Raw genomic sequence first — 23,795 nt, forward strand, 5'->3', positions numbered from 1 at the left:
CCTGGCTGCTTCATTCTGACCCTGCTCCCTGATAATGTGTCTGTGAAGGCAGTGGAAGATGGCTCAAGCACTTTGGTTCCTGCCGCCCATGGTGGAGACCAGGATGGAGTTTTGGGCTCCTGGATTTGGCCTGTCCTTGCCCTGGGCCATTGCAGCCATCTGGGGAGTAGACTGGCAGTTGGAAGAGCTCACTGTCATTCTCTCTGTTACTTTGCATTCAAATAAATAAATAAATCTTAAAAAAAAAAAAAAAAACAGGAATGATCTTGATAAAGTAGGAGTGTTGATATTATGAATATCAGTTTGGAGTTTCCAAAGAATTGTAAGTGTAGCTGAACCTGTTACTTTCATTTTAAACATTTTTATTATTTGAGAGCAGAAGGACAGAACACAAACTCCCATTTGTTGGTTTATTCCCTAAATGCCTGCAGCTAGGACTGGGTAGAAGCTGAAACCCGGAGCAGGAAACTCAATGGAGGTCTCCCACATGGATGGTAGGAACCCAGTTATTTGAGACATTGCTGCTGCTGCCTCTCATGGTCTTCACTGTCAGGAAGTTGGATTCAAGAGCCAGAGCAGAACCCAGAACTCTGATGTGGGATATGGGAGTTTTAATTACTGGGCTAAGTGCCTGCCCTTAAGTATGTGTTTTTTTTTTTTTTTTTTTTGACAGGCAGAGTGGACAGTGAGAGAGAGAGACAGAGAGAAAGGTCTTCCTTTGCCGTTGGTTCACCCTCCAATGGCCACTGTGGTCAGTGAGCTGCGGCTGGCGCACTGCGCTGATCCGAAGCCAGGAGCCAGGTGCTTCTCCTGGTCTCCCATGCGGGTGCAGGGCCCAAGGACCTGGGCCATCCTCCACTGCACTCCCGGGCCACAGCAGAGAGCTGGCCTGGAAGAGGAGCAACCGGGACAGAATCTGGCGCCCCGACCGGGATTAGAACCCGGGGTGCCGGCGCCACAGGTGGAGGATTAGCCTATTGAGCCGTGGCGTCGGCCTAAGTCTGGTTTTTAATGCTCTACTAGCTAGCACCTGAGAGTTTCTAGTAACAGGACATTCTGACAGGGAGAAGCGCTATCAGAGGAAAAGATTGAGTGGCTGCCACTTACTAGCTGTGTTACTTTGGTCAAACTAAAATCACTGTTATAAAATTAGGGTAGTAGTATCTGTTTCATCTGCTTATTGTAGGGTTGAATATAGCATACTTACAGCACTGAGAACAGTGCCAAGTATATGATGAATGCAGTAGGGTTACATATTACTTATCACTCCTGGTAGGAGGCTGTGCTCTGAAAATATGGAGGAATGACGGATGAATTCCATCTGCAGGAGTTAAGAAAGGAGATGGAACAAGGGCGTGGCGGCCTGTTCTGGAGCTCTCCATGAAGGGGATCCTGAAAGGAGACTTCAGGGATGCAGGCCACATTCTGTTTTTGTAGTGGATGTAATACAAGACTCGCAGTGACTAGCAATGAAAATGCATTGAAGTGGATAGGGGCTCTACGCTTGGTTTAGAGCCGGTCTGCGGGGTAGAACTGGGGGACTCTGTCAAGCTTCCATGTGGAGCAGTAGGATGTGATCACCAAGTGAGCTGTATCCCAGGGCTTTCAGAAAGGAAGGGAGAGTCATGTTCACATTTATCACCAGAAGAAACAGTGGCTCATTAGCTTAAGAAATGAAGTGTTGGAGCTTAGAGGTAGGAAAAGCCTGCATTTTCTAAGCATGTACAGTGCTGGTGTTTATCTGTAGGGAGTGTGGGAGGGTTGGTAAAAGTATTTAGGGAACAGATAACTTCTGCCTAAAGATTTGTGTTTCTAAAACCTTTGTATCTGGGGAACTTTTAGGAGAGTTAGGATAGGAGACTTTTTGGAGAGTCGGAGGAGGAGGCCCTTTCTGGCTTGATAGAGACATGTTGCCTCATTTGGGTGCTGGGTGAATGGCTTATGGCCAAATGCAATATTTAACTCAGCCAAACTCCTAAGCAGATGACTGTGTAATATCCTCATCTCTTTCATTAAGCATTGAGGCTTAGTATAGTCAGTGTGTCTTGTGCTGATCTTCTTTCACAGATGGGCACATGGGGCACTCAGGTCCCAAAGGGAGGGGATGCCAGTGACGCGTTAAAGTGGAGAGAATGAGATTCGGGAAAATGAGAGTTGCTCTGGTGCCTTTTGTAAAGTCCACCAAAATTCCATTCATCCTTTCAATATTCTCTCTCCAGATACTTCTTTCCTTTCAAAGCCTGGTTTAAAACTTGCATTAGTATTTCTCAAACTTTAGTGGGTGCTAGAATGACTTGGGCTGGGGTTTTTCAAGCCCTTCACTGCTGGCAAGTTTGCCTGGCTAATTCTTTGTTGTGGGGGGCAGTCTAGGGTGTTGAGCAGCATCCCTTGCCTGTACTCAGTAGGTGCCAGAAGAACTTCTGATAAATGTTCCCTAGGAGGTAGATCTGCCCCAGTAGAGAACACTGACCTGGGATGATTGAGTTTTTTAGAAGATTTATTTGTTTGAAAAGCAGAGTTACAGAGAGGCAGAGACAGAGGGAGAGACAGGTCTTCCATCCACTGGTTCACTCCCCAGATGGTCCTGATGGCTGGAACTTCGCCGATCAGAAGCCAGGGGCCAGGAGCTTCTTCCAGGTCTCCCATGTGGGTGTGGAGGCCCAAGGACTCTGGCCATATTCCACAGCTTTCCCAGGCTATAGCAGAGAGCTGGATTGGAAGTGGAGCAGCCAGGACTTGAATTGGCACCCATATGGGATGCTGCCACTATGCCACAGTGCTGGCCCCTGGGATGATTGTTGAAAATGTAGACCTCTAGTCCTTTTTCTGAAAAGTCGGATTCAGTTGTGGGGTTGGAGGCCTAGGAATCTACATATTTACGAGACACCCAGGAGATTGTGAAACAAGTGATCAAAACTTTGCAGTGCTAAAGCAGTTTCTCCTAAGCTGAGAGCTGTGCGTCCTCATACTTGTTCTCCATTTCATCTTTCTGTTCTGTTTCACAATTTCTTTCTGTTCATTATCGCGTTTTGGTGTGGAGTTGCTCTCAGAGTACCTATAAGCCAGAGGAAGCTCCTATCTCCTGGCTTCGGATGGGCGCAGCTCCAGCCATTGTGTCCATCTGGGGAGTGAACCAGCAGATAGAAGACCTCTCTCTCTCTCTCTCTCTCTCTCTCTCTCTCTCTCTCTCTCTCTCTGCCTCTCCTTCTGTCTGTGTAACTCTGACTTTCAAATAAATAAGTAAATAAATAAATAAATAAATCTTTAAAAAAATACTATCAGGGGCTGGCGCTGTGGGGTAATAGGCTAAGCTTCCACTCGCCCATGGTGCCAGCATCCCATGTGGGCACCAGATCAAGTCCCGGCTGCTTCTCTTCTAATCCAGCTATCTGTTTATGGCCTGGGAAAGCAGTAGAAGATGACCCAAGTGCTTGGGCCCCTGCACTCGCCTGGGAGATTCAGAAGAAGCTCCTGGCTTCAGATCGGCCCAGCTCTGACCGTTTTGGCTATTTGGGGAGTGAACCAGCAGGTGGAAGACCCCTTTCTCTGTCTTTCCCTCTCTCTGTCTTTAACTCTACCTCTCAAATAAATAAATTAAATCTTAAGAAAAGATTGTACTTAGCATCAACATACTGGCAATTAAATTCTATTAAATAAGGTACCAATTAAATCCTGTACTGGATTTTAATGTGTTCTAGTCCCACCCCCCTTCAGATTACGTATTGGATACATCTATCAATGTCACAGTCAGATTCTTCTGTTTCCACATTTTTTTCTCTTAACCAATCCATGCCTTTGTCTATCCCTCTCTGTTTTGTTTGGCCATCATCTATATTCATATACAGATACATACATCAGGCAATTACCTTCTGATTTCTGCTGTGATACCTTCACCCACTGACAAACTAGAGTGACGAAACTCGATGCCTGGACACTCCACAGTCTGTTCAATGAGGTCAGTGAGTATATAGTTCTTCCTCACTCACCATTTGTTTGCAGGACCTCAGCTTTGTTTGTGTAGGTTACCCTACTTCTGTTCGTTACTCTACTTTTTTTTTTTTTTCTTAAGGATTTATTTATTTGAAAGTCAGAGTTATACAGACAGAGGAGAGACAGAGAGAGAGGTCTTCCATCCGCTGGTTCACTCCCCAGTTGGCCACAATGGCTGGAGCTGCGTCGATCAGAAGCCAGGAGCTTCTTCTGGGTCTCTCAAGCAGGTGCAGTGGCCCAAGCATTTGGGCCATCTTCTACTGCTTTCCCAGGCCATAGCAGAGAGCTGGATCAGAAGTGGAGCAGCTGAGACTCGAACTGGGGCCTGTATGGGATGGTGGCACTGCAGGTGGTACCACAGTGCCAGCCTTCCCCTACATGTTTTTGCAGCAACTCCATAGTCTCAGGTCTTAAATTTAGCTCTCTCTCTCTCTCTTTTTTTTTTTTTTTGACAGGCAGAGTGGATAATGAGAGAGAGAGAGAGACAGAAAGGTCTTCCTTTTCGCCGTTGGTTCACCCTCCAATGGCTGCTGCGGCCAGCGCATCGTGCTGATCCGAAGGCAGGAGCCAGGTGCTTCTCCTGGTGTCCCATGCGGGTGCAGGGCCCAAGGACTTGGGCCATCCTCCACTGTACTCCCTGGGCCATAGCAGAGAGCTGGCCTGGAAGAGGAGCAACCGGGATAGAATCTGGCGCCCCAACCGCCTGTGGCACTGGCACACCGGATTCTAGTCCCAGTTGCCCCTCTTCCAGGCCAGCTCTCTGCTGTGGCCTGGGAGTGCAGTGGAGGATGGCCCAAGTGCTTGGGCCCTGCACCCCATGGGAGACCAGGAGAAGCACCTGGCTCCTGCTTCAGATCAGCGCGGTGAGCTGGCTGCGGTGCGCCGGTCACAGTGGCCATTGGGGGGTGAACCAACGGCAAGGGAAGACCTTTCAGTCTGTCTTTATCTCTCTGTCACTGTCCACTCAGCCTGTCAAAAAAAAAAAAAAAAACCAGTTGGCTGTAAATATATGGATTAATTTCTGTGTTCTCTATTCTGTTCCATTGATGTATGTATCAATTTTTATGCCAGTACCAAGCTGTTTTAAATAAAGGGCATCAAAATTGGAAAAGAGGAAGTTACATTATCCATGTTTGCAGATGACGTGATGTTGTACATTGAAAAACCTAAACACTCCACCAAAAAGCTGTTTGCATTGATAAACAATTTCAGTAAAGTTGCAGGTTACAAAATAAACAGAAAAAAACAGTAGCTCTTTTATATAACACCGAGAAATCAATAAATCCGATTCACAATAGCCACCAAAAAAAATCAAATATTTAGGAATAAGTTTAATCAAAGAAGTGAAAGATCTCGACAATAAAATTGTCAAACATTGATGAAAGAAATAATCAAGGGGCTGGCGCCATGGTGCAGTAGATTAATTCTCCGCCTGCAATGCCAGTTTGAGTCCCGGCTGCTCCACTTCCAATCCAGCTCTTTGCTATGGCCGGGGAAAACAAGTCCTTGGGACCCTGCACCCATGTGTGAGACCGGGAAGAAGCTCCTGGCTCCTGGCTTCGGTTTGGCGCAGCTCTGGCCGTTGCGGCCATTTGGGGAATGAACCAACAGAAGGAAGACCTTTCTCTCTGTCTCTTCCTCTCACTGTCTGTAACTCTACTTCTCAAATAAATAAATAAATAAAATCTTTAAAAAAAGAGAAATAATCAAGGATACAAAAAAAAAAAAAAAAAAAAAGGAAAGATTTCTTGCTCCTGGAAGAATCAAGATCATTAAAATGTATATATTATCTAAAGCAATCTACAGATTCAATGCAATCCCTATCAGAATACCAGTATATTCTTTATAAGATCTAGAAAAGGCAGTCCTAAAACTCATGGATCACAAAAGGTCCGGAATAGTCAAAGCGATCCTGAATGAGAAAAATCAAGCTGCAGGCATCATAATACCTGACTTCAAAGCATACTTGAAAGCTATGGTAGTTAAGATACACATCTTCGCCGGCGCCGTGGCTCAACAGGCTAATCCTCTGTCTGTGGCACTGGCACACCGGGTTCTAGTCCCGGTCGGGGCGCTGGATTCTGTCCTGCTTGCCCCTCTTCCAGGCCAGCTCTCTGCTATGGCCCGGGAAGGCAGTGGAGAGTGGCCCAAGTGCTTGGGCCCTGCACCCACATGGGAGACCAGGAGGAAGCACCTGGCTCCTGGCTTCGGATCAGTGCGGTGGGCCGGCCGCAGCGTGCCGGCCGCGGCGGCCATTGGAGAGCAAAGCAACGGCAAGGGAAGACCTTTCTCTCTTTCTCTCTCACTGTCCACTCTGCCTGTCAAAAAAAAAAAAAAAAAAAAAAAAAAAAGATACACATCTTCAAAAGTCTTATGATGGAGTAGGCATTGTGGCACAGCAGGTTAAGCTGATGCTTGGAATGCCTGTGTCCTTTTCGGAGTGCCTGGTTCTAGTCGTGGCTACTCTGCTTCCTATCCAGCTTTCTGTTAATGTATATCCTGGGAGGCAGCTCAAGTACCTGGGCCCCTGCCACTCACATGGGAGACCCAGATGGAGTTCCTGGCTGTTACAGACATTTGGACAGTGAATCAGCAAATGGAAGACTTCTGCCTCTCTATTTCTCTCTGTTTGTATCTGCCTTTCATATAAAATGAAGATTATTTTAAAAGGAAATTAAAGTGTCTGATTGACAGAGCATAAATTGCCACACATCAGTACGTGAGTAAATATCTGTTTACATCCTGCCAGGGCAGTTTTCCTTTTTCTCAACCCTCCTTATTGTAGTGAGCCGGGCATAAATGGAGCTAAGGAGCTGCTAGGCATAAATGGAACAACCACCAGCAGAGCTGAGGCTAGTACGTAGGTCTCCCAACCACCCAGGTGATGCTAAGTCACTTTGTTTCTCAGTTTCTTCAGAAATAAAATCAGAGGTTTGGACTAGACTATTATATAAGGCAATTTTTTCTTTTCTTTCTTTCTTTTTTTTAAAATTTTTTAATTTTATTTGAAAGGCAGAGTTAGAGAGAGATCTTCCATCTGTTGGTTCACTCCCCAAATGGCCGCAACAGCCAGAGCTGGGCCAGGCATAAGCCAGGAGCCAGGAGTTTCTTCCAGGTCTCCCTTGTGGGTACAGGGCCCAAGGACTTGGACCATCTGCTGTTTTCCCAGGCCATCAGCAGGGTTCTGGATCCGAAGCTGAACAACTGGGACTTCAGTCAGCACCCATATGGGATGCTGGCACTGCATGCGGCAGCTTAACCCTGTATGCCACAGTACCAGCCCCTAAGGCAAATTTTCAATGCTAATTTCACCTGTATCAAGCTTAGAAATGGCTTCAAATATGATATCCCATATGTGGATGGCAGGGGTCCAGTTACTTGAACTATCACCTACCCCCTTCCAAGGTGCCTATTAATAGGAAGCTGGATCATAAGTAGAGGAGCTAGGATTCAAACCAGGCAGTCAGATATGGGATGTTTATACCAAGGCAGCATCTTAACTGCAGAGCCAGAGCCTGCCCAGATACTTTAAAATTTAGGAACACAGGTTTAATTACTGAGTTCCAAAGGAGAACATTTGTAACATTTATAACATTTCTCCACTTCCACAGGGCCTTTGAAACTTTTGATATGGTGATGGGTAGGAGCCTTGCAGGAGGAAGAGACTTGATGTCAGTTTCCAGTTGTGTTTAAGGAGCTTGGGTCCAGTTGTAGATTATGATGACCAAAAGTAATGAGCTGAGGCCCTTGCCTGAAATTCGCCTTACTCCACATGGAAGGAGAGCACTGAAAAGAATTTAATAGAAGTTTAGTAGTTTGTTTGGAATTGTTTTCATCTCCTTTCTTATTCCCTTTTGCTTATTAGAAAGTATTAATTCTGAAGTAGATAAGACATATTTATGAGATTTGGGGTGGACATTGTTTAGCTGTAACCCAATTGTAAATCCTCAAAGGGGGATATTTGTAAACATACGCTTTTCACATCTTGGAAGGTTCCTGCTATTTCTACCAACTACTTGAAACTGAACACATGCAAGATCTATATCCCCTAAGCTTAGAATTGCATTGCTTCTGATTTATTTTAATAAGGTCTTCTTGATTTTTTTTTTTTTTTGGAAGGCAGAGTGCACAGTGAGAGAGAAAGGTCTTCCTTTACCGTTGGTTCACCCTCCAATGGCCGCCGCGGCCAGTGCGCTGCGGCTGGCGCAGTGCGCTGATCCGAAGCCAGGAGCCAGGTGCTTCTCCTTGTCTCTCATGCGAGGGCAAGGCCCAAGCACCTGGGCCATCCTCCACTGCACTCCCGGGCCACAGCAGAGAGCTGGCGTGGAAGAGGGGAACCGGGACAGAATCCAGCGCCCCGACAGCGGGACTAGAACCCGGGGTGCCGGTGCTGCAGGCAGAAGATTAGCCTATTGAGCCGCGGCGCCGGCCAAGTCTTCTTGATTTCTTTTTTTCTTTTTTCTTTTGACAGGCAGAGTGGACAGTGAGAGAGAGAGAGAAACAGAGAAAGGTCTTCCTTTGCCGTTGGTTCACCCTCCAATGGCCGCCATGGCTGGCGTGCTGCGGCTGGCGCACCGCGCTGATCTGATGGCAGGAGCCAGGTGCTTCTGGTCTCCCATGGGGTGCAGAGTCCAAGCACTTGGGCCATCCTCCACTGCCTTCCCGGGCCGTAGCAGAGAGCTGGACTGGAAGAGGGGCAACCGGGATAGAATCCGGCACCCCGACCGGGACTAGAACCCTGTGTGCAGGCGCCGCAAGGCGGAGGATTAGCCTGTTGAGCCATGGCGCCGGCCTTGATTTCTAATATATTTTCCTTGGATAAGGATATCTTCCTCTTGACAACTTATTTAAGAGACAGGAATATTTTGAGTGGAGGCTGTATTTCATGCTTCAAGGCAAAGCCATGATCAATATAATGTAAATTGCCCAAAGGAGTCTTCTCTTTTTGTTGTTATTGTTTCAGTTTTCTTTAGACTGTAATAGAATTTGAGAACTCAATAGAATTTGAGAGATAGGGCTTATCTAAAATTTTAGGTCAGATTTAGGACTATTAAGGTATTTCCCTCCTTGCCTTCCTATTTCAGAATCAGCCAATACACAGAAAATGCTGAGCGTTTACCATGAACCACATGCTTATAGAAAAAGTGTAAGATGTACTGTGTGTGCTAAAGATGGTTGATACCTATTAGAAGAGATTTTCTGTGCTTTGATGTATACTCAAACATGAATGTTCTTTGGCTGTACATTAGAGAATTTGAATGATAGTACATATTTTCCGAAAGTCATTGAACAAAAATTAGTCTTGTTGTTTTGGATTTCTCAGGAAGTAAAATCAAGCTCTACCCTAACCCCATTCTTGTCTTTTTTTTTTTTTTTTTTTTTGGACAGGCAGAGTGGACAGTGAGAGAGAGAGACAGAGAGAAAGGTCTTCCTTTTCCGTTGGTTCACTCTCCAGTGGCCGCTGCGGCCAGCGCACTGCGGCTGGCGCACTGCGCTGATCCGAAGCCAGGAGTCAGGTGCTTCTCCTGGTCTCCCATGTGGGTGCAGGGCCCAAGGACCTGGGCCATCCTCCACTGCACTCCCGGGCCACAGCAGAGAGCTGGACTGGAAGAAGAGGAACCGGGACAGAATCTGGCGTCCTGACCGGGACTAGAGCCCGGTGTGCCGGTGCCACAGGTAGAGGATTAGCCTAGTGAGCTGCGGCGCTGGCCGAGTTTTTTTTTTTTTTTTTTTTTTTTTAAATTTGTTTAATTGATTTGAAAGAGTTATAGAAAGAGGGAAAGGCAGAGGGAGAGAGAGAATCTTCCATCCTTATTGGTTCACTCCATAAATGGCTACAGTGGTTTGGGGGCCAGCCAGACTGAAGCCAGGAGCCTGGAACTCCATCCAGGTGGATGGAAGGGGCCCCAAGTACTTGGGCCATCTTCCACTGCTTTCTCAGGGAGCTGGATTGGAATTGGAGCAGCAGGACTCAAACTGGTGCCCATATAGGATGCCGGCATCACAGACTGCAGCTTAACCTGCTGTACCACAGTGCTGGGGTAGGTGGGAGGATCAATTAAATTTCACATAGCCCAGAATATAAGAGAGAGAAACTTTTTTTTTTTTTTTTTAAACTTTTATTTAATGAATATAAATTTCCAAAATATAGCTTATGGGTTACAATGGCTTCCCCCCTCCCATAACTTCCCTCCCGCCCGCAACCCTCCCCCCTCCCGCTCCCTTTCCCCTTCCATTCGTGTAAAGATTCATTTTCAATTCTCTTTGTATACAGAAGATCAGTTTAGTATATATTAGGTAAAGATTTCAACATTTTGCTCATATAGCAACATCAAGTGAAAAAACTACCATTGGATTACTAATTATAGAGAAACTTTTTAACAGTAGCAATAATGTGGGAAGTCAGGAAATACGTGTAAATTCGCAATGGAGACCCGTGGGATTTAAAGTTAAAAGGAAATTTGAAAATTCCTTGATATGAAAATTTGGGCATGATTCATGGAATTGCTTCTATACAGAATTGAAAAATACACTGAAATTGATCTACAATAGTGTTACAAATATATACAATTATATTTGAAAGTAGTGTAGTATATTCAGTTATTTTGAAATAAAATTTAATTTTTGGGCTCTTGACTGCTATTTTCTGCCTTGGGCCTCTTTCCAGAGGAATGTCTGAAGACAGTCAAGTGCAGTGTGATTTATGAGGCAGTGAAGGCCAAGTACTTTGTGGTGACGAGGACCTACTTACTTTGGGGAAATCAATGGAGCACATCAGTCTGCAGCACACTTCCTGCCTTAATGGTCCTAAGCTCGATCAATATTTGAAATTTAACTTCACTATCAGTCTGGGCAATGTGTGCTTTGCAGCCTTCGTTCTAGCAACCTCAAATATATGGCCAGACCCATTACCAATGAAGCTAGTTACATTTTCCTGTTTGGTTTTGGATCTGTTTTAAGCCTTGACCACTGGCACATTTTTTAAGGATGTAAAATGTTTTTTCCTGTTGGCCAGGTAATTATTTAAACCTTGATATTAACTGGTCAAGGAGGGGATCTTGGCAAATGTACAAGATCTACATGATTCTTTATCATTTCTCCATCCTAAAAAATTTCCCATTGATAAGTATTTGAGTTGACTCTCCAGCATCTGGGAGGGTATTCTGACACTGACTGTGGCTTTCTTTTCTTCTTAAAGACTGAATATTTTTTTTTTTTTTAGAACTGTTTTAGGTTTACAGCAAAATTGAAAGGAAGATACAGAGAAATCTCACATGCCCCTTGTGTGTACATATCTGTAACCTCACCCATTACCCACCAGAGTGGTGTTTGTTAGGATTGACAAACCTGTATTTACATATACCCAGAGTTCATGGTTGACATTAGGGTTCACTCCTGGTATTGTATATTATGTGTGTTTGGGCAAATACATATTTATCTATCTATTGTATTGAATAAGACTGTCTTCACTGCCCTAAAATGTGCCTTTCCCCGCTCCAACACAGATTCTCTGACCATGGCACAGGTGGAGAAACGGGGAGGTTTGCTCCGGAAATCTTCAGCATCCAAAAAACCACTGAAGGAAAAAGTAGTGCTGATGTATGATGAGATCTTCATGGTAAGGCCCTGAGCCCTGTCCATCTGCGCAGCTTAACTCCTTAGCTTCCTAACCCCAAATGAAAACTAACCTTCCTCTGCCTGCCACCTTCAGCTACTATAGGGAGAGTGAAGGTGTCAGAGAGTGAGCACTCAGGATAAGAGCGAGCTTTCTCATAGTAGAGATTATGATCATGTATTAATAAATATAGATTATTATGTTTATATTAGTTGGTGTCATGAGCTGGCAAAAACAATTGAAAGGAAGGAGGGAGGCTGGGGAAGCTTCCTTTGTGAATATCTTTAATCAAGGCTTTTTTTTTTTTTTTAAAAGATTTATTTTATTTTCATTTGAAAGGGCTACAGAGAGAGTTAGAGACAGAGAGAGAGGTCTTCCATCCGATGATTCACTCGCCAGGTGGCCGCAATGGCCAGAGCAGTGCTGATCTGAAGGCAGGAGCCAGGAGCTTCTTCCGGGTCTCGCACGTGGGTGCAGGGGCCCAAGGACCTGGGCCATCTTCCACTGCTTTCCCAGGCCATAGTAGAGATCTGGATCGGAAGAGGAGCAGCCGGGACTAGAACCGGTGCCCATATGGGATGCTGGCGCTTTAGGCCAGGGCTTTAACCCGCTGCGCCACAGCACTGGCACATTTTTTTTTCTTTTAAGATTTATGTATTTATTTTGAAAGAGCCGCAGAGAGGCTAGAGAGGAGAGAGAGAGAGAGAGAGAAAGAAAGGCTTCAATTCACTGGTTCATTCCACAAATGGCCACAACGGCCAGAGCCGGGCTGATCTGGAGCCAGGAGATTCTTCTGGGTCTCCCATGCAGGTGCAGGGGACCAAGGACTTGGGCCTTCTGCTGCTGCTTTCCCAGGCAATAGCAGAGAGCTGGATCAGAAGCGGAGCAGCTGGGACTCAAACCAGTGCCCATATGGGATGCTGTCACTACAGGCGGTGGCCTTACCCGCTAAGCCACAGTGCCGGCCCCAAGACTTGTTTTTCTTATGATCTGACATAAAGACACTTCTGTCCTAGAGGTCCTGTGAAGTGCCTTTTGGCTCTAGAATTCTGTAATTCAGATATTTTCTTTCTTTCTTTTTTTTTTTTTTTAAGGATTTTTTTATTTAGGGGCTAGCACTGTGGCACAGTGGGTTAACACCCTGGCCTGAAGTACTGGCATCCCCTGTGGATGCCGGTTTGAGTCCCGATTGCTCTTTCTTTAAGAGATTTTTATTTATTTATTTGAAAGTCAGAGTTACACAGGAGAGTGAGAGGGGTCTTCCATCCGCTGGTTCACTCCCCAATTAGCCGCAATGTCCAGAGCTGCGCCGATCCAAAGCCAGGAGCCAGGAGCCAGGAGCTTCTTCCCGGGTCTCCCACTTGGGTGCAGGGGCCCAAGAACTTGGGCTATCTTCTACTGCTTTCCCAGGCCACAGCATAGAGCCTGATGGGAAGTGAAGCAGCCGGGTCTCGAACCGGCGCCCATATAGGATGTGGGCACTGCAGGTGGCTGCTTTACCCACTACGCCACAGCGTTGGCTGCTAATTCAGATATTTTCAAAAGAGGTATTATATTCTATTTCAAGTTGTTTGTAGACAAAACAATTGTTTGGTTAGATTGTCTCCTTTTCCCAGCTGTTAGGCCGTCACAAAACACACCAAACACCAGAGTAAGGGAAAGTGTTTATTGGGGAAAACCCAGCAGGCCAGAGGGAAGGTGCAAAGAGGGAAAAAGAGAGAGAAAGAGAGTATAAGAGAGACAGAGAGGAGAGGAGCTCGCGAGGAGAGAAGAGAGAGAGCAGAGAGAAGAGAGATGAGAGGGGGAGAGGAGAGGAGAGCAGAGAGCGCAGAGAAGAGAGAAAGAGAGCCATGTGTTCAGGAACAGGTCCTTTTTAAAACTTTGCCCCAGGCCGGCGCCACGGCTAAATAGGCTAATCCTCTGCCTGCGGCACCGGCACCCCGGGTTCTAGTCCCTGTCAGGGTGCCGGATTCTGTCCCGGTTGCTCCTTTTCCAGGCCAGCTCTCTGCTGTGGCCCGGGAGTGCAGTGGAGGATGGCCCAAGTCCTTGGGCCCTGCACCCGCATGGGAGACCAGGAGAAGCACCTGGCTCCTGCCTTCGGAACAGCGTGGTGCGCCGGCCGCAGTGTGCTGGCTGCAGCGGCCATTGCGGGGTGAACCAGCGGCAAAGGAAGACCTTTCTCTCTGTCTCTCTCTCTCACTGTCGACTCTGCCTGTCAAAAAAACAAAAAAACAACAACAAAAAAAACTTTGCCCTGGAGGGCAGGGCAGGGAAGCAGGAGCAGCGAATCCCATTAGGATGGGGGTGGAGCTTGACACTGGTGGTTGGGCCGTGTGGCCACCTGGCTTCCAGCAGTGGCGGCGTGGGCTAGAGCCTAGGATGGTGTCAGGGTGTAGATTGCGCCATAGATAAAACTGTACCATTTTCCTAACACCAGCTACTTTGGATGACAGGAGTTATAAGCAATTGGATTGAAGATTAGATCTTCAGTACTGCTGGTTGACCATGGTCCATGCTTGTGTTATTTTATTTTATTTTATTTTTGACAGGCAGAGTTAGAGAGAGACAGAGAGAAAGGTCTTCCTTCCGTTGGTTCACCCCACAAATGGCCGTTACGGTCAGCGCTGCGGCTGGTGCGCTGCGCCAATCTGAAGCCAGGAGCCAGGTGCTTCCTCTTGGTCTCCCATGCAGGTGTAGGGCCCCAGCACTTGGGCCATCCTCCACTGCCTTCCCAGGCCACAGCAGAGAGCTGGACTGGAAGAGGAGCAACCGGGACAGAATCTGGCGCCCCAACTGGGATTAGAACCTGGGGTGCCGGCACCGCAGGCGGAGGATTAACCTAGTGAGCCACGGCGCCAGCCTACTTGTGTTATTAAATATGGGATACTGGGGCTGACACTGTGGCATGGGGGTAAAACTGCCACCTGTGGCGCTGGCATCCCATGTGGGCAGCTGCTTTGTGTCCCCACTGCTCCACTTCTGATCCAGCTCCTGCTAATGTGCTTGGGAAAGCAGCAAAAGATGGCTCAAGCACTTGGGCCCCTGCACCCATGTGGGAGACCCAGAAGAAGCTCCCGGTTCCTGGCTTTGGATCGACCCAGCTCTGGCCATTGCGGCCATTTGGGAAGCAAATCAGTGAGTGGAAGATGTCTCTTTCTCTCCTTCTGTCTCTCTCTGACTCTGCCTTTCAAATAAATAAATAAATAAATCTTTAATAAATAAATAAATACCAGCTATCAGCAAATAGAGTAATTGGATACCCTGTAGCTTTTTTTTTTTTTTTTTAAAGATTTATTTATTTACTTGAAAGAGTTACACAGAGTAGGAGAGGCAGAGAGAGAGATTGAGAGAGAGGTCTTCCACCCCCTGGTTCACTCCCCAGTTGGACACAATGGCCGGAGCTGTGTTGATCCAAACCAGGAGCCAGGAGTTTCTTTTGGGTCTCCCATGTGGGTGCAGGGGCTCAAGGACTTGGGCCATCTTCTGTGGCTTTCCCAGGCCACAGCAGAGAGCTGGATTGGAAGTGAAGCAGCCTAGACTTGAACCGGTACTCATATAGGGTGCCTTCTGAGGTTCTTACTATAAGTAGTCCTAAGTAGTACAGGTAAAGTAGGATAATACTTCCAAAAGGAGTTGTCATATGTTGAATTCCCACTTGTATCTAGCTTATTCTAAATTTGTTACTAAATACATTTGTTCTTTTTTTTTTTTGTTCTTAGAAATAAATTTTTTTTTTTAAGATTTATTTATTTATTTGCGAGGCAGGGCAAGAGAAAGAGAGAGAGAGAGGGGTCTTCCATCTGCTGGTCTACTCCCCAAATGGCCACAATGGCTGGAGCTGGGCTGATCTGAAGCCAGGAGCCAGGACCTTTTACTGGGTCTCCCATGTGGATGCGGGAGCCCAGGCACTTGGGCCATATTTTGCTGCTTTCCCAGGCCATAAGCAGAGAGCTGGATCAGAAGAGGAGCAGCTGGGACATGGCGTCCTATATGGGATGCTGGTGCTGCAGGTGAAGGCTTAGCTTACTGTGTCACAGTGCCAGTCCCATGGTGCTGGTTTTGCAAGGGACCTCAGTTCTGTTGATTCACTGAGGGTGATGTCACAGTGGTGGGAATGTGTTTGAGATGGAGAGATCACATCACAAGACCAGAAACCAAAGCAGACAAAGTCCCAGGCGCACTACTTTGATGCCTTCTAAGTACCCTCCCACAGTATCCTAATGACCTGCCACTAGGTCCTATCTCTTAACATCACCATACTTGGGATCATGCTTCCAAATCATGAACCTCTAGGAGACATGCTCAAACCATGTCCAAACCACAGTAGTTGGCAAGCCTTGAAAACAGACATGCAGAAAATTAATACAGAATTGCCCAGGTCAATACAGGTACTCTACAGGGAAAATGAGTAGGTACGAGGATCCTTTAGGGCTTCTCCGCTGTTAAGTAGGCTTGGTACACAGACAATAACTGCTTGAGTGAGCTTTGGGGATTGGGAAGTACCAGCTCCTTGAGTTCTCTCAGTTTCATTTGTAGACAACAAAATAACATTACAGATATGTGAGGGTCACAGTGTGGCCCCTGCTGGAGAGCAGAATTTGAAAGAAAGTGATAGAATTCAGTAAATGAGTGCCATATAAGAAGGCCAGAAATGTTGTTACTTCTCTGTTCCATTCTCAGTTAAACATCTAGAAGAGATTGTTTTTTTCCCTCTGCAATGATTTGTTTATTTACTTGACAGGCAGTTACATAGTGAGAGAGATATGTATCTTCTATCTTCTATCTACTGGTTTGCTCCCCAAATAGCTGCAAAGATCAGGGCTGGGCTGAGCTGAAGCTAGGAGCTGGGAACCCCATCTAGGTTTCCCATGTGGGTGTGGGGCCCAAGAAGTTGGGCCATCCTTTGCTGCTTTCCCAGGCACATTAGCAGGGAGTTGGACTAGAAGTGGAGCAGCTGGGGTTTGAACTGGTACCCATACGGGATGCTGGCAGAAAGGATGGCTTAACCCACTATGCCACAGTGCTGGTGCTGCACCCTCCCCCCCTCATTTTTTAAAGATTGTATTTGTTTGAAAGGCAGAGTTACAGAGAGAGTGAGAGACTTTATTTGGCAGCACATGTACTAAAAATGGGAGAGGGTGAAACAGAGGTAGACAGGGAGGTCTTAAATCTGCTGGTTCACTCCCCAAATGGCTGCAACAGTGAGGTCTGGGCCAGGCCAAAGCCAGGAGCTAAAACTCCATACAGGTCTCCCACATGGATGGCAGGGGTCCAGTTACTTGGACCACCTTCCACTGCTTCCTCAGGCGCTTTAACAGGGAACTGGCGCAGAAGTGGAACAGCTGTAACTTGAATAGGTGTTCATGTGGAGTGCTGGCATTGTACACGATGATTTAACTGGCTGTGCCACAATGCTGGCCCCTTAAAGAGATTCTTATGTATTTTATTAGATCAGGAGTTCTTAAATAGTGAAGATGTTAGTCTTGGTAGTAATTTTCAAGGGTAAACTTAAGGTTAGGTGATAGTGGGTTATTGACCTGCTGATTTTGTTATGTCATTGCCTTCCTGTGAAGTAGAGGTTCTCTTTTTTATATTTTACCCGTTAACCAGAAGGCTTTTAGTTCCTAAACTTTCTTTTTGAAAATTACTGCTGAGAAATGTTTAGCACCATAATTTTGCTTTTTTCACTAATTTGAATTAAGAACAGAGCATACTAAAAGCTGTTTAAAAACATAAACCTATAAACAAAAAAGCAAAAAACCCTCTGTGCAGTGGACTGAAAGGGAGGGCAGATGGAGGGGCAAGGAGAAGTCGTCCGTACAGGATAGTGTGAGAACCTCTGCAGCGTTACTCAGGTGTCTGGGTTCTGGTTCCGGCACTGGTAAGTCACTGCACTCTGCGCTTCCAGTGTTAGTATTGAAAGATAAAGTTTGGGAGATGGGATGGTTGCGGATGGGAGGGAGGTTATGCGGGGAAAAGCTGCTATAATTCAAAAGTTGTACTTTGGAAATTTATATTTAGTAAATAAAAGTTGAAAAACAAAAACAAAAACAAAAACAAAAAAAAAGAAAGAAAGGTAGAGTTAACGCTGGGTAGTGTTCTTCGTGTTTTTAGTGAGAGCTGGGAAAGCTGAGGTGCTTGTCTTCTGCTTTCAGATGGAGGACCCCGGCCAGTGCAGTCCTCGGTTTTGGGAGGAGCTCTTCCTCATGAAGGTGGGTCTTGGTGGCCTCTGTGCGGTCCCTTGGTAATTAAGCAGCTTTCTCATGTGTCCTCGGTGCTGAACTAAAAATGCACCAAGGCCCTTATTGTTTCCTTGGCAGGTGAACTTAGAGTACCTAGAAGGCAAGCTGGAGTCTCTTGATGGTGAGGAGTTAATGAAGATCAAGGACAATATCAATTGCTTATTTCAGCACTGCATCCAGGCTCTGGGAGAAGAGCACCCAATTCGAGTTGTCAATGCATTGCAGGTACAAGTCTGGGAGACTGGGGGTCTTGTTTAACAGGAGAAAGAATTAGATCTGTTGAAATATGAGGTACCTGAGCCATCTTCCTGTGTAAACTAATTGACGCTTACAGTAGTAATCTTGTCCATTTGTACAATTTGATGTAATTCCAAGGCAGATTGTACAATAGAACTCTTGTTACTTAAGGAAAGGAAGAGAGGAAACTGAGGGAAAGATGATTAGTCTATAGCAAAAATCAGAAGAGATTCTAGTACAGTATTTTCTCATTAGGGCAGGAGGTTGTTTTTTTTTTTTTGTTAAAGATTTATTTATTTGAAAAGCAGACTGACAGATGACAGAGAAAGGTATCTTCCATCTGCTGGCTCACTCACCAAATGGCTGCAATTGGCTGGTCTAGGGTGAAGCAAGGAGCCTGGAAACTCCATCTGGGTCTCCCTTGTACATGACAGGGCCCAGCACTTGGGCCATCATTTGCTGCTTTCCAAGGTGCATTAGCAGGGAGCTAGATTGAAAGTGGAGCAGCTGGGAGTTGAACTGATGCTTGGGTTTGGGATGTGGGTGTCACAGGTGGCAGCTTAACCTGCTGTGCCACAATGCTGGCTCCAGATCAGGGTTCTTTTTTTTTTTTAAGATTTATTTTTGGGGTTGACCCTCTTGCCTGTGGTGCTGGCTTCCCATCTGGGTGCCAGTGTGTGTCCTGGCTGCTCCTCTTCCGATCAGCTCTCTGCTATGGCCTGGGAAAGCAGTAGAAGATGGCCCAAGTGCTGGGGCCCCTGCACCCATGTGGGAGACCCAGAAAAAGCTTCTGATCCTGGCTCCTGCCTTCAGATTGGCCCAGCTCCAGCCGTTGTGGCCATTTGGGGAGTGAACCAGCAATGGAAGACCTTTCTCTTCATGTCTCCCTCTTTCTGTCTGTAATTATGCCTGTCAGATAAATAAATAAAATCTTTAACAAATTATTTTGTTTATTTCACAGGCAGTTAGAGAGGAGGAGAGCGAAAGAGATCTTCTGTCCACTAGTTCACTCACCAAATGGCAGCAATGGCTAGGGCTGGGCCAGGTCTAAGCCAGGAGCCAGGAGCTTCTTCCTGATCTGCCATGTGGATGCAGGAGCCCGAGCACTTGGGCCATCTTCTGTTGCTTTTACAGGCACATTAGCAGGGAGCTGGATTGGAAGTGGAGTGGGCGGCCATTTGGGGAGTGAACCAATGGAAGGAAGACCTTTCTCTCTGTCTCTCTCTCTCACTGTCTGTAACTCTACCTGTCAAAAAAAAAAAAAAAAAAAAAAGAAAAGAAAAGAAAAGAAAAGAAAGTGGAGTAGCTGTGTCTTGAACCGGCACTCACATGGGATGCCGACATAGCAGGTGGAAGCTTAACCTGCTACACCACAATGCTGGCCCCAGCTCAGGGATTTTTTTTTTTTTTTGACAGGCAGAGTGGACAGTAGAGGGAGACAGAGAGAAAGGTCTTCCTTTTTGCCGTTGGTTCACCCTCCAATGGCTGCTGTGGTAGGCACGCTGCGGCCGGTGCGCCGCGCCGATCCGATGGCAGGAGCCAGGTGCTTCTCCTGGTCTCCCATGGGGTGCAGGGCCCAAGAACTTGGGCCATCCTCCACTGCACTCCCTGGCCACAGCAGAGAGCTGGCCTGGAAGAGGGGCAACCGGGACAGAATCTGGCGCCCCGACCGGGACTAGAACCCGGTGTGCCGGCGCCGCAAGGTGGAGGATTAGCCTACTGAGCCGCGGCGCCGGCTCTCAGGGATTTTTAATTTGAGGTTTCAGGAGGTCCTTGAGTCACTGAAATCATAGGTAATATTTCATGAGCACATACACATTTTTTTCTGGAGAGAAGGCTTTTATCAGAACCTCAGAGAAAACATCAGAATCTCTGTTTTTAAGGCCAGAGTTGTGGCATTGCAGGTAAAGCCACTGCCTGTAATGTCGGCATTTAGCCCAGCCCCAGCTGTTGCAGCCAACTGGGGAATGAAACAGATGGGAGTTATCTCTCTAACTTTGCCTTTCAAATAAATAAATACATCTTTTTATTTTTATTTTTATTTCTTTATTTTTTAATTTTTTAAATTTTTGACAGGCAGAGTGGACAGTGAGAGAGAGACAGAGAGAAAGGTCTTCCTTTTGCCGTTGGTTCACCCTCCAATGGCCACTGTGGTAGTGCGCTGCGGCCGGCACACCGCGCTGTTCCGATGGCAGGAGCCAGGTGCTTATCCTGGTCTTCCATGGGGTGCAGAGCCCAAGCACTCGGGCCATCCTCCACTGCACTCCCTGGCCACAGCAGAGAGCTGGCGTGGAAGAGGGGCAACCGGGACAGGATCGGTGCCCCGACCGGGACTAGAACCCGGTGTGCCGGGAGGATTAGCCTGTTGAGCCACGGCGCCGGCCTAAATAAATCTTTATACTAAGATCATGAGGATTCATTCAATGACTATTTTTTGAATTAGTATTGTGTGCCAGACATTTGGTGGGGATTCATTGTGGGTTTCTTGAGAGACTTTGATACTTTCACTCAGTACTTTGTTCCTAGTACATAGAGCAGTGCTTAGAAAATATGCAGCACTGTAGAGATAAATTACAATTGAATGGTGTTCTAAAGTTTCAAAGTTCATGTTCTAGTAGGTCCAGTGTAGCCTTGATTGGGAGTGCTTAGGGCAGTTACTGTCAAACTTAGAATATATAAATTCCATCATGAAATAAAGGTTATTATTAGAATCATTGGTAGATTGGGTTTAAGTTTCTTCTTTATTTTATTTTTATTCATTTAACAGGCAGAACGAGAGAGAGAGAGAAAGAGAGAGAGAGATCTTCTATCCATTGGTTTATTCTCCAAATGCCCATAGCATTTGGGGCTGGGCCAGGCAAAAACCCAGAGCCAGAAGCTCTGTCCAGGGCTTCCACGTGGGTGGCAGGGACCCAATTACTTGTGCTGTCACTGATGCCTCCCATTGTGCACTAATATTACCAGAAAGATGGAATCAGTAGCAGAGCCAAGACTTGAACCTGGGCACTCGATATGGGATGCGAGCTTCCCAAGTGGCATCTTAACTGCTCTAACAAATGGTTGTCCCTGTTCCATAGTTTGAATTGTAGGGTAGGAACTCAATTAAAGTTTGAAATTGTATTCCCAGTAATTACAATGACTCACTGTGAAGGTATGAATTGTAAACTTTTATTCCAGTGGAAGTAAGTTGACATTAAGCCCCTTGGTGACCCATAAAAATATTTTACATGATTAAATATAACTAATACTTACTGAGCTGTAACAAAGTTCTGGGGACTATTTTTGGTGTTTTAACAAAGTTCCAGGCACTGTTCTAGGTGCTTTATGGTATTAATTTGCATAAGCCTCACAGCATCCTTGTAAGATAGATAATACTTTTATCTCACTCCTTTTTTTTTTTTTTTTAAAGATTGATTTATTTATTTGAAAGGCAGAGAGAGAGAGAGAGAAGTCTTAAATCTACTGGTTCACTCCCCAGATGGCCACAATGGCTGGAGCTGCATTGATCTGAAGCCAGGAGCCAGGAGCTTCTTCTGGGTCTCTCATGCAGCTGCAGGGGTCCAAGGACTTGGACCATCTTCTACTGCTTTCCCAGGCCATAGCAGAGAGCTGGATCGGAAGTGGAGCAGTGGGGACTCAAACTGGCACCCATATGGGATGCTGGCACTGCAGGTGGTGGCTTTACTCACTGTGACACAGTGCTGGACCCCTCATTCCTGTTTTATAGATGGGAAAATTGAGCCACTGAGAAATTAATCTGTCCGGGTTCTCACAGCTAGTAAGTGGTAGATGGGAATGATAATGAGTTTAAGATTTAAAGCAGTTGGGTCTTACCAATCAGGGATTTCACTGTTGTAGTTATTAAAAATAATTACTAAGTCTGACATTGTGGTGCAGTGGGCTAAGCTACTGCCTGCAGCACTGGCATCCCATATTAGTGTGGCTATGAATCTTGGCTGGTCTTCTTCCCATCTAGCTTCCTGCTAATGTGCCTGGCAAGACAGTAAAAGATGGCCCAAGTACTTGGGCTCCTGCCATCCACACGTGGGAGACCAGGATGGAATTCCTGGCTCCTGGCTTTGGCCTGGTCCCACCCTGGTCGTTGCATTTGGGGAGTGAAGCATTGAATAGAAGATCTCTTTCTCTCTGTTTCTCCCTCTCTCTGTCATTCTGCCTTTCAAATAAATAAAATCTTAAAAAGATTACTAAAACTGTTTACTGAGGGGTAGGTGTTTGGCCTAGAGGTTAAGGTGCTGCATCCCCTGTTGCAGTGCTTGTGTTCAGTACCTGCTTCTGCCTCCTGATTTCAGCTTCCCTCTGATGCAGACCCTGGGCGGTAGTAGTGATGCCTCAAGTAATTGGATCCTAGTCACCCAGTGGGAGACTCAAATTGAGTTCCTGGCTCCTGGCTTTGGCCCCAGGGGCCATTGCAGACATTTGGGGTAGTGTAGCAGTGTTTAGGAGTTCTATTTCTTTCTTTTTTTAAAGATTTATTTATTTTACTTGAAAGTCAGAGTTACACAGATAGAGAAGGAGAGGCAGAGAGAGAGATTGAGAGAGGGAGGGAAGGAGGGAGGGAGGGAGGGAGGGAGGGAGAGAGAGAGAGAGAGAGAGAGAGAGAGAGAGAGGTCTTGCATCTGCTGGTTCACTTCTCAGTTGGCCGCAATGGCCTGAGCTGCATCAATCCAAAGCCAGGAGCCAGAAGCTTCCTCCGGGTCTCCCACACAGGTGCAGGGGCCCAGGGACTTGGGCCATCTTCTGCTGCTTTCCTAGGCCATAGCAGAGAGCTGGATCGGAAGTGGAGCAGCCGGGACCTGAACCAGTGTCTACATGGGATGCCGGCACTGTGGGTGGCAGCCTTACCTGCTATGCCACAGCACTGGCCCCTATTTCTCTCTAGCTGGCTCTCTCTGTCTGCCTCTCATGTTTTAAAAAAGAAAAACATTAAAGCTTGTAATTCATAATGTAAATGTTAGATTTTTAAGAATTTAGTAGAAAAAGAGAGTACATAGTAGTTCCCATCACATGTAGGTGGCCAACTGCTTGAGATATTGATTGCTTCCTCTAGAGTCTGCATAAGCAAGAACCTGGTTTCAGGAGCTGGAGCTGGGAAATCGAACCCAGGAACTCTGATATGAGATAACTTCCATCCCCTAGTTCACTTCCCAAATGACTGTAATGGCCAGGACAGAACAAAGCCAGGAGCCCGGAGCTTCATTTGGGTCTCCCACATGGCTAGCAGGTTCCAAAGGGCTTGGGCTATCTTCTGCTTTTCCACATGCGTTAGCAAGGAGCTGTATTGGAATGGAGCATCTAGGACTCAGTGCAGCTGCTGCAGGCGGTGGCTTAACTTGTGCCCCAGTACTGGCCCCTGAAATTAATTTCATATAAAGGAAAACTAGAACTGTGATTTATTTATTTGAGAGACAAGCTGACAGAGCTCCCATCTGTTGGTTCACTTCCCAAATCCTTGAAATTGCCAGGGCTAGAGCCAGGAGCTGGGAACACACAGGTCTCCCATGTGGGTGGCAGGAGCCCAGTTGCTTGCGTCATGACCTATGCCTCCCAGGATCTGCATTGGCAGGAAGCCAGAGTTGAGAGCCAGAGCTGGGGATTGAATCCAGACATTCTGATGTGGGATGCCAGTGTCTTAACCACCAGGCTAAATTGCCTCTCCTGTTTTTGTTTTTGTGTATCACCTTCCATTCTTT

The 23,795-nt window shown here is 46.4% G+C and overlaps 1 protein-coding gene across 4 annotated transcripts in view; it reads left to right on the forward strand.

Moving 5' to 3' along the window:
* The window catches only part of ARMH3 (armadillo like helical domain containing 3), a 215,393-nt gene that overhangs the window by 2,988 nt on the left and 188,610 nt on the right, over positions 1-23,795 (forward strand). For 2 of the 4 annotated variants that reach the window (XM_062214559.1, XM_062214561.1), the window contains exons 2-4: positions 11,496-11,608; positions 17,761-17,817; positions 17,926-18,072. In XM_062214559.1, coding sequence (XP_062070543.1) covers positions 11,507-11,608; positions 17,761-17,817; positions 17,926-18,072 — 306 coding nt within the window. In that variant the 5' untranslated portion in view covers positions 11,496-11,506. Of the gene's footprint in view, positions 1-3,845; positions 3,956-9,411; positions 9,667-11,495; positions 11,609-17,760; positions 17,818-17,925; positions 18,073-23,795 lie in introns of those variants that run through there. The other 2 variants (XM_062214560.1, XM_062214562.1) reach the window with 2 other exon arrangements.

Source organism: Lepus europaeus, chromosome 17 (genome assembly GCF_033115175.1).
Source record: "Lepus europaeus isolate LE1 chromosome 17, mLepTim1.pri, whole genome shotgun sequence".
Lineage (NCBI taxonomy): Eukaryota > Metazoa > Chordata > Mammalia > Lagomorpha > Leporidae > Lepus > Lepus europaeus.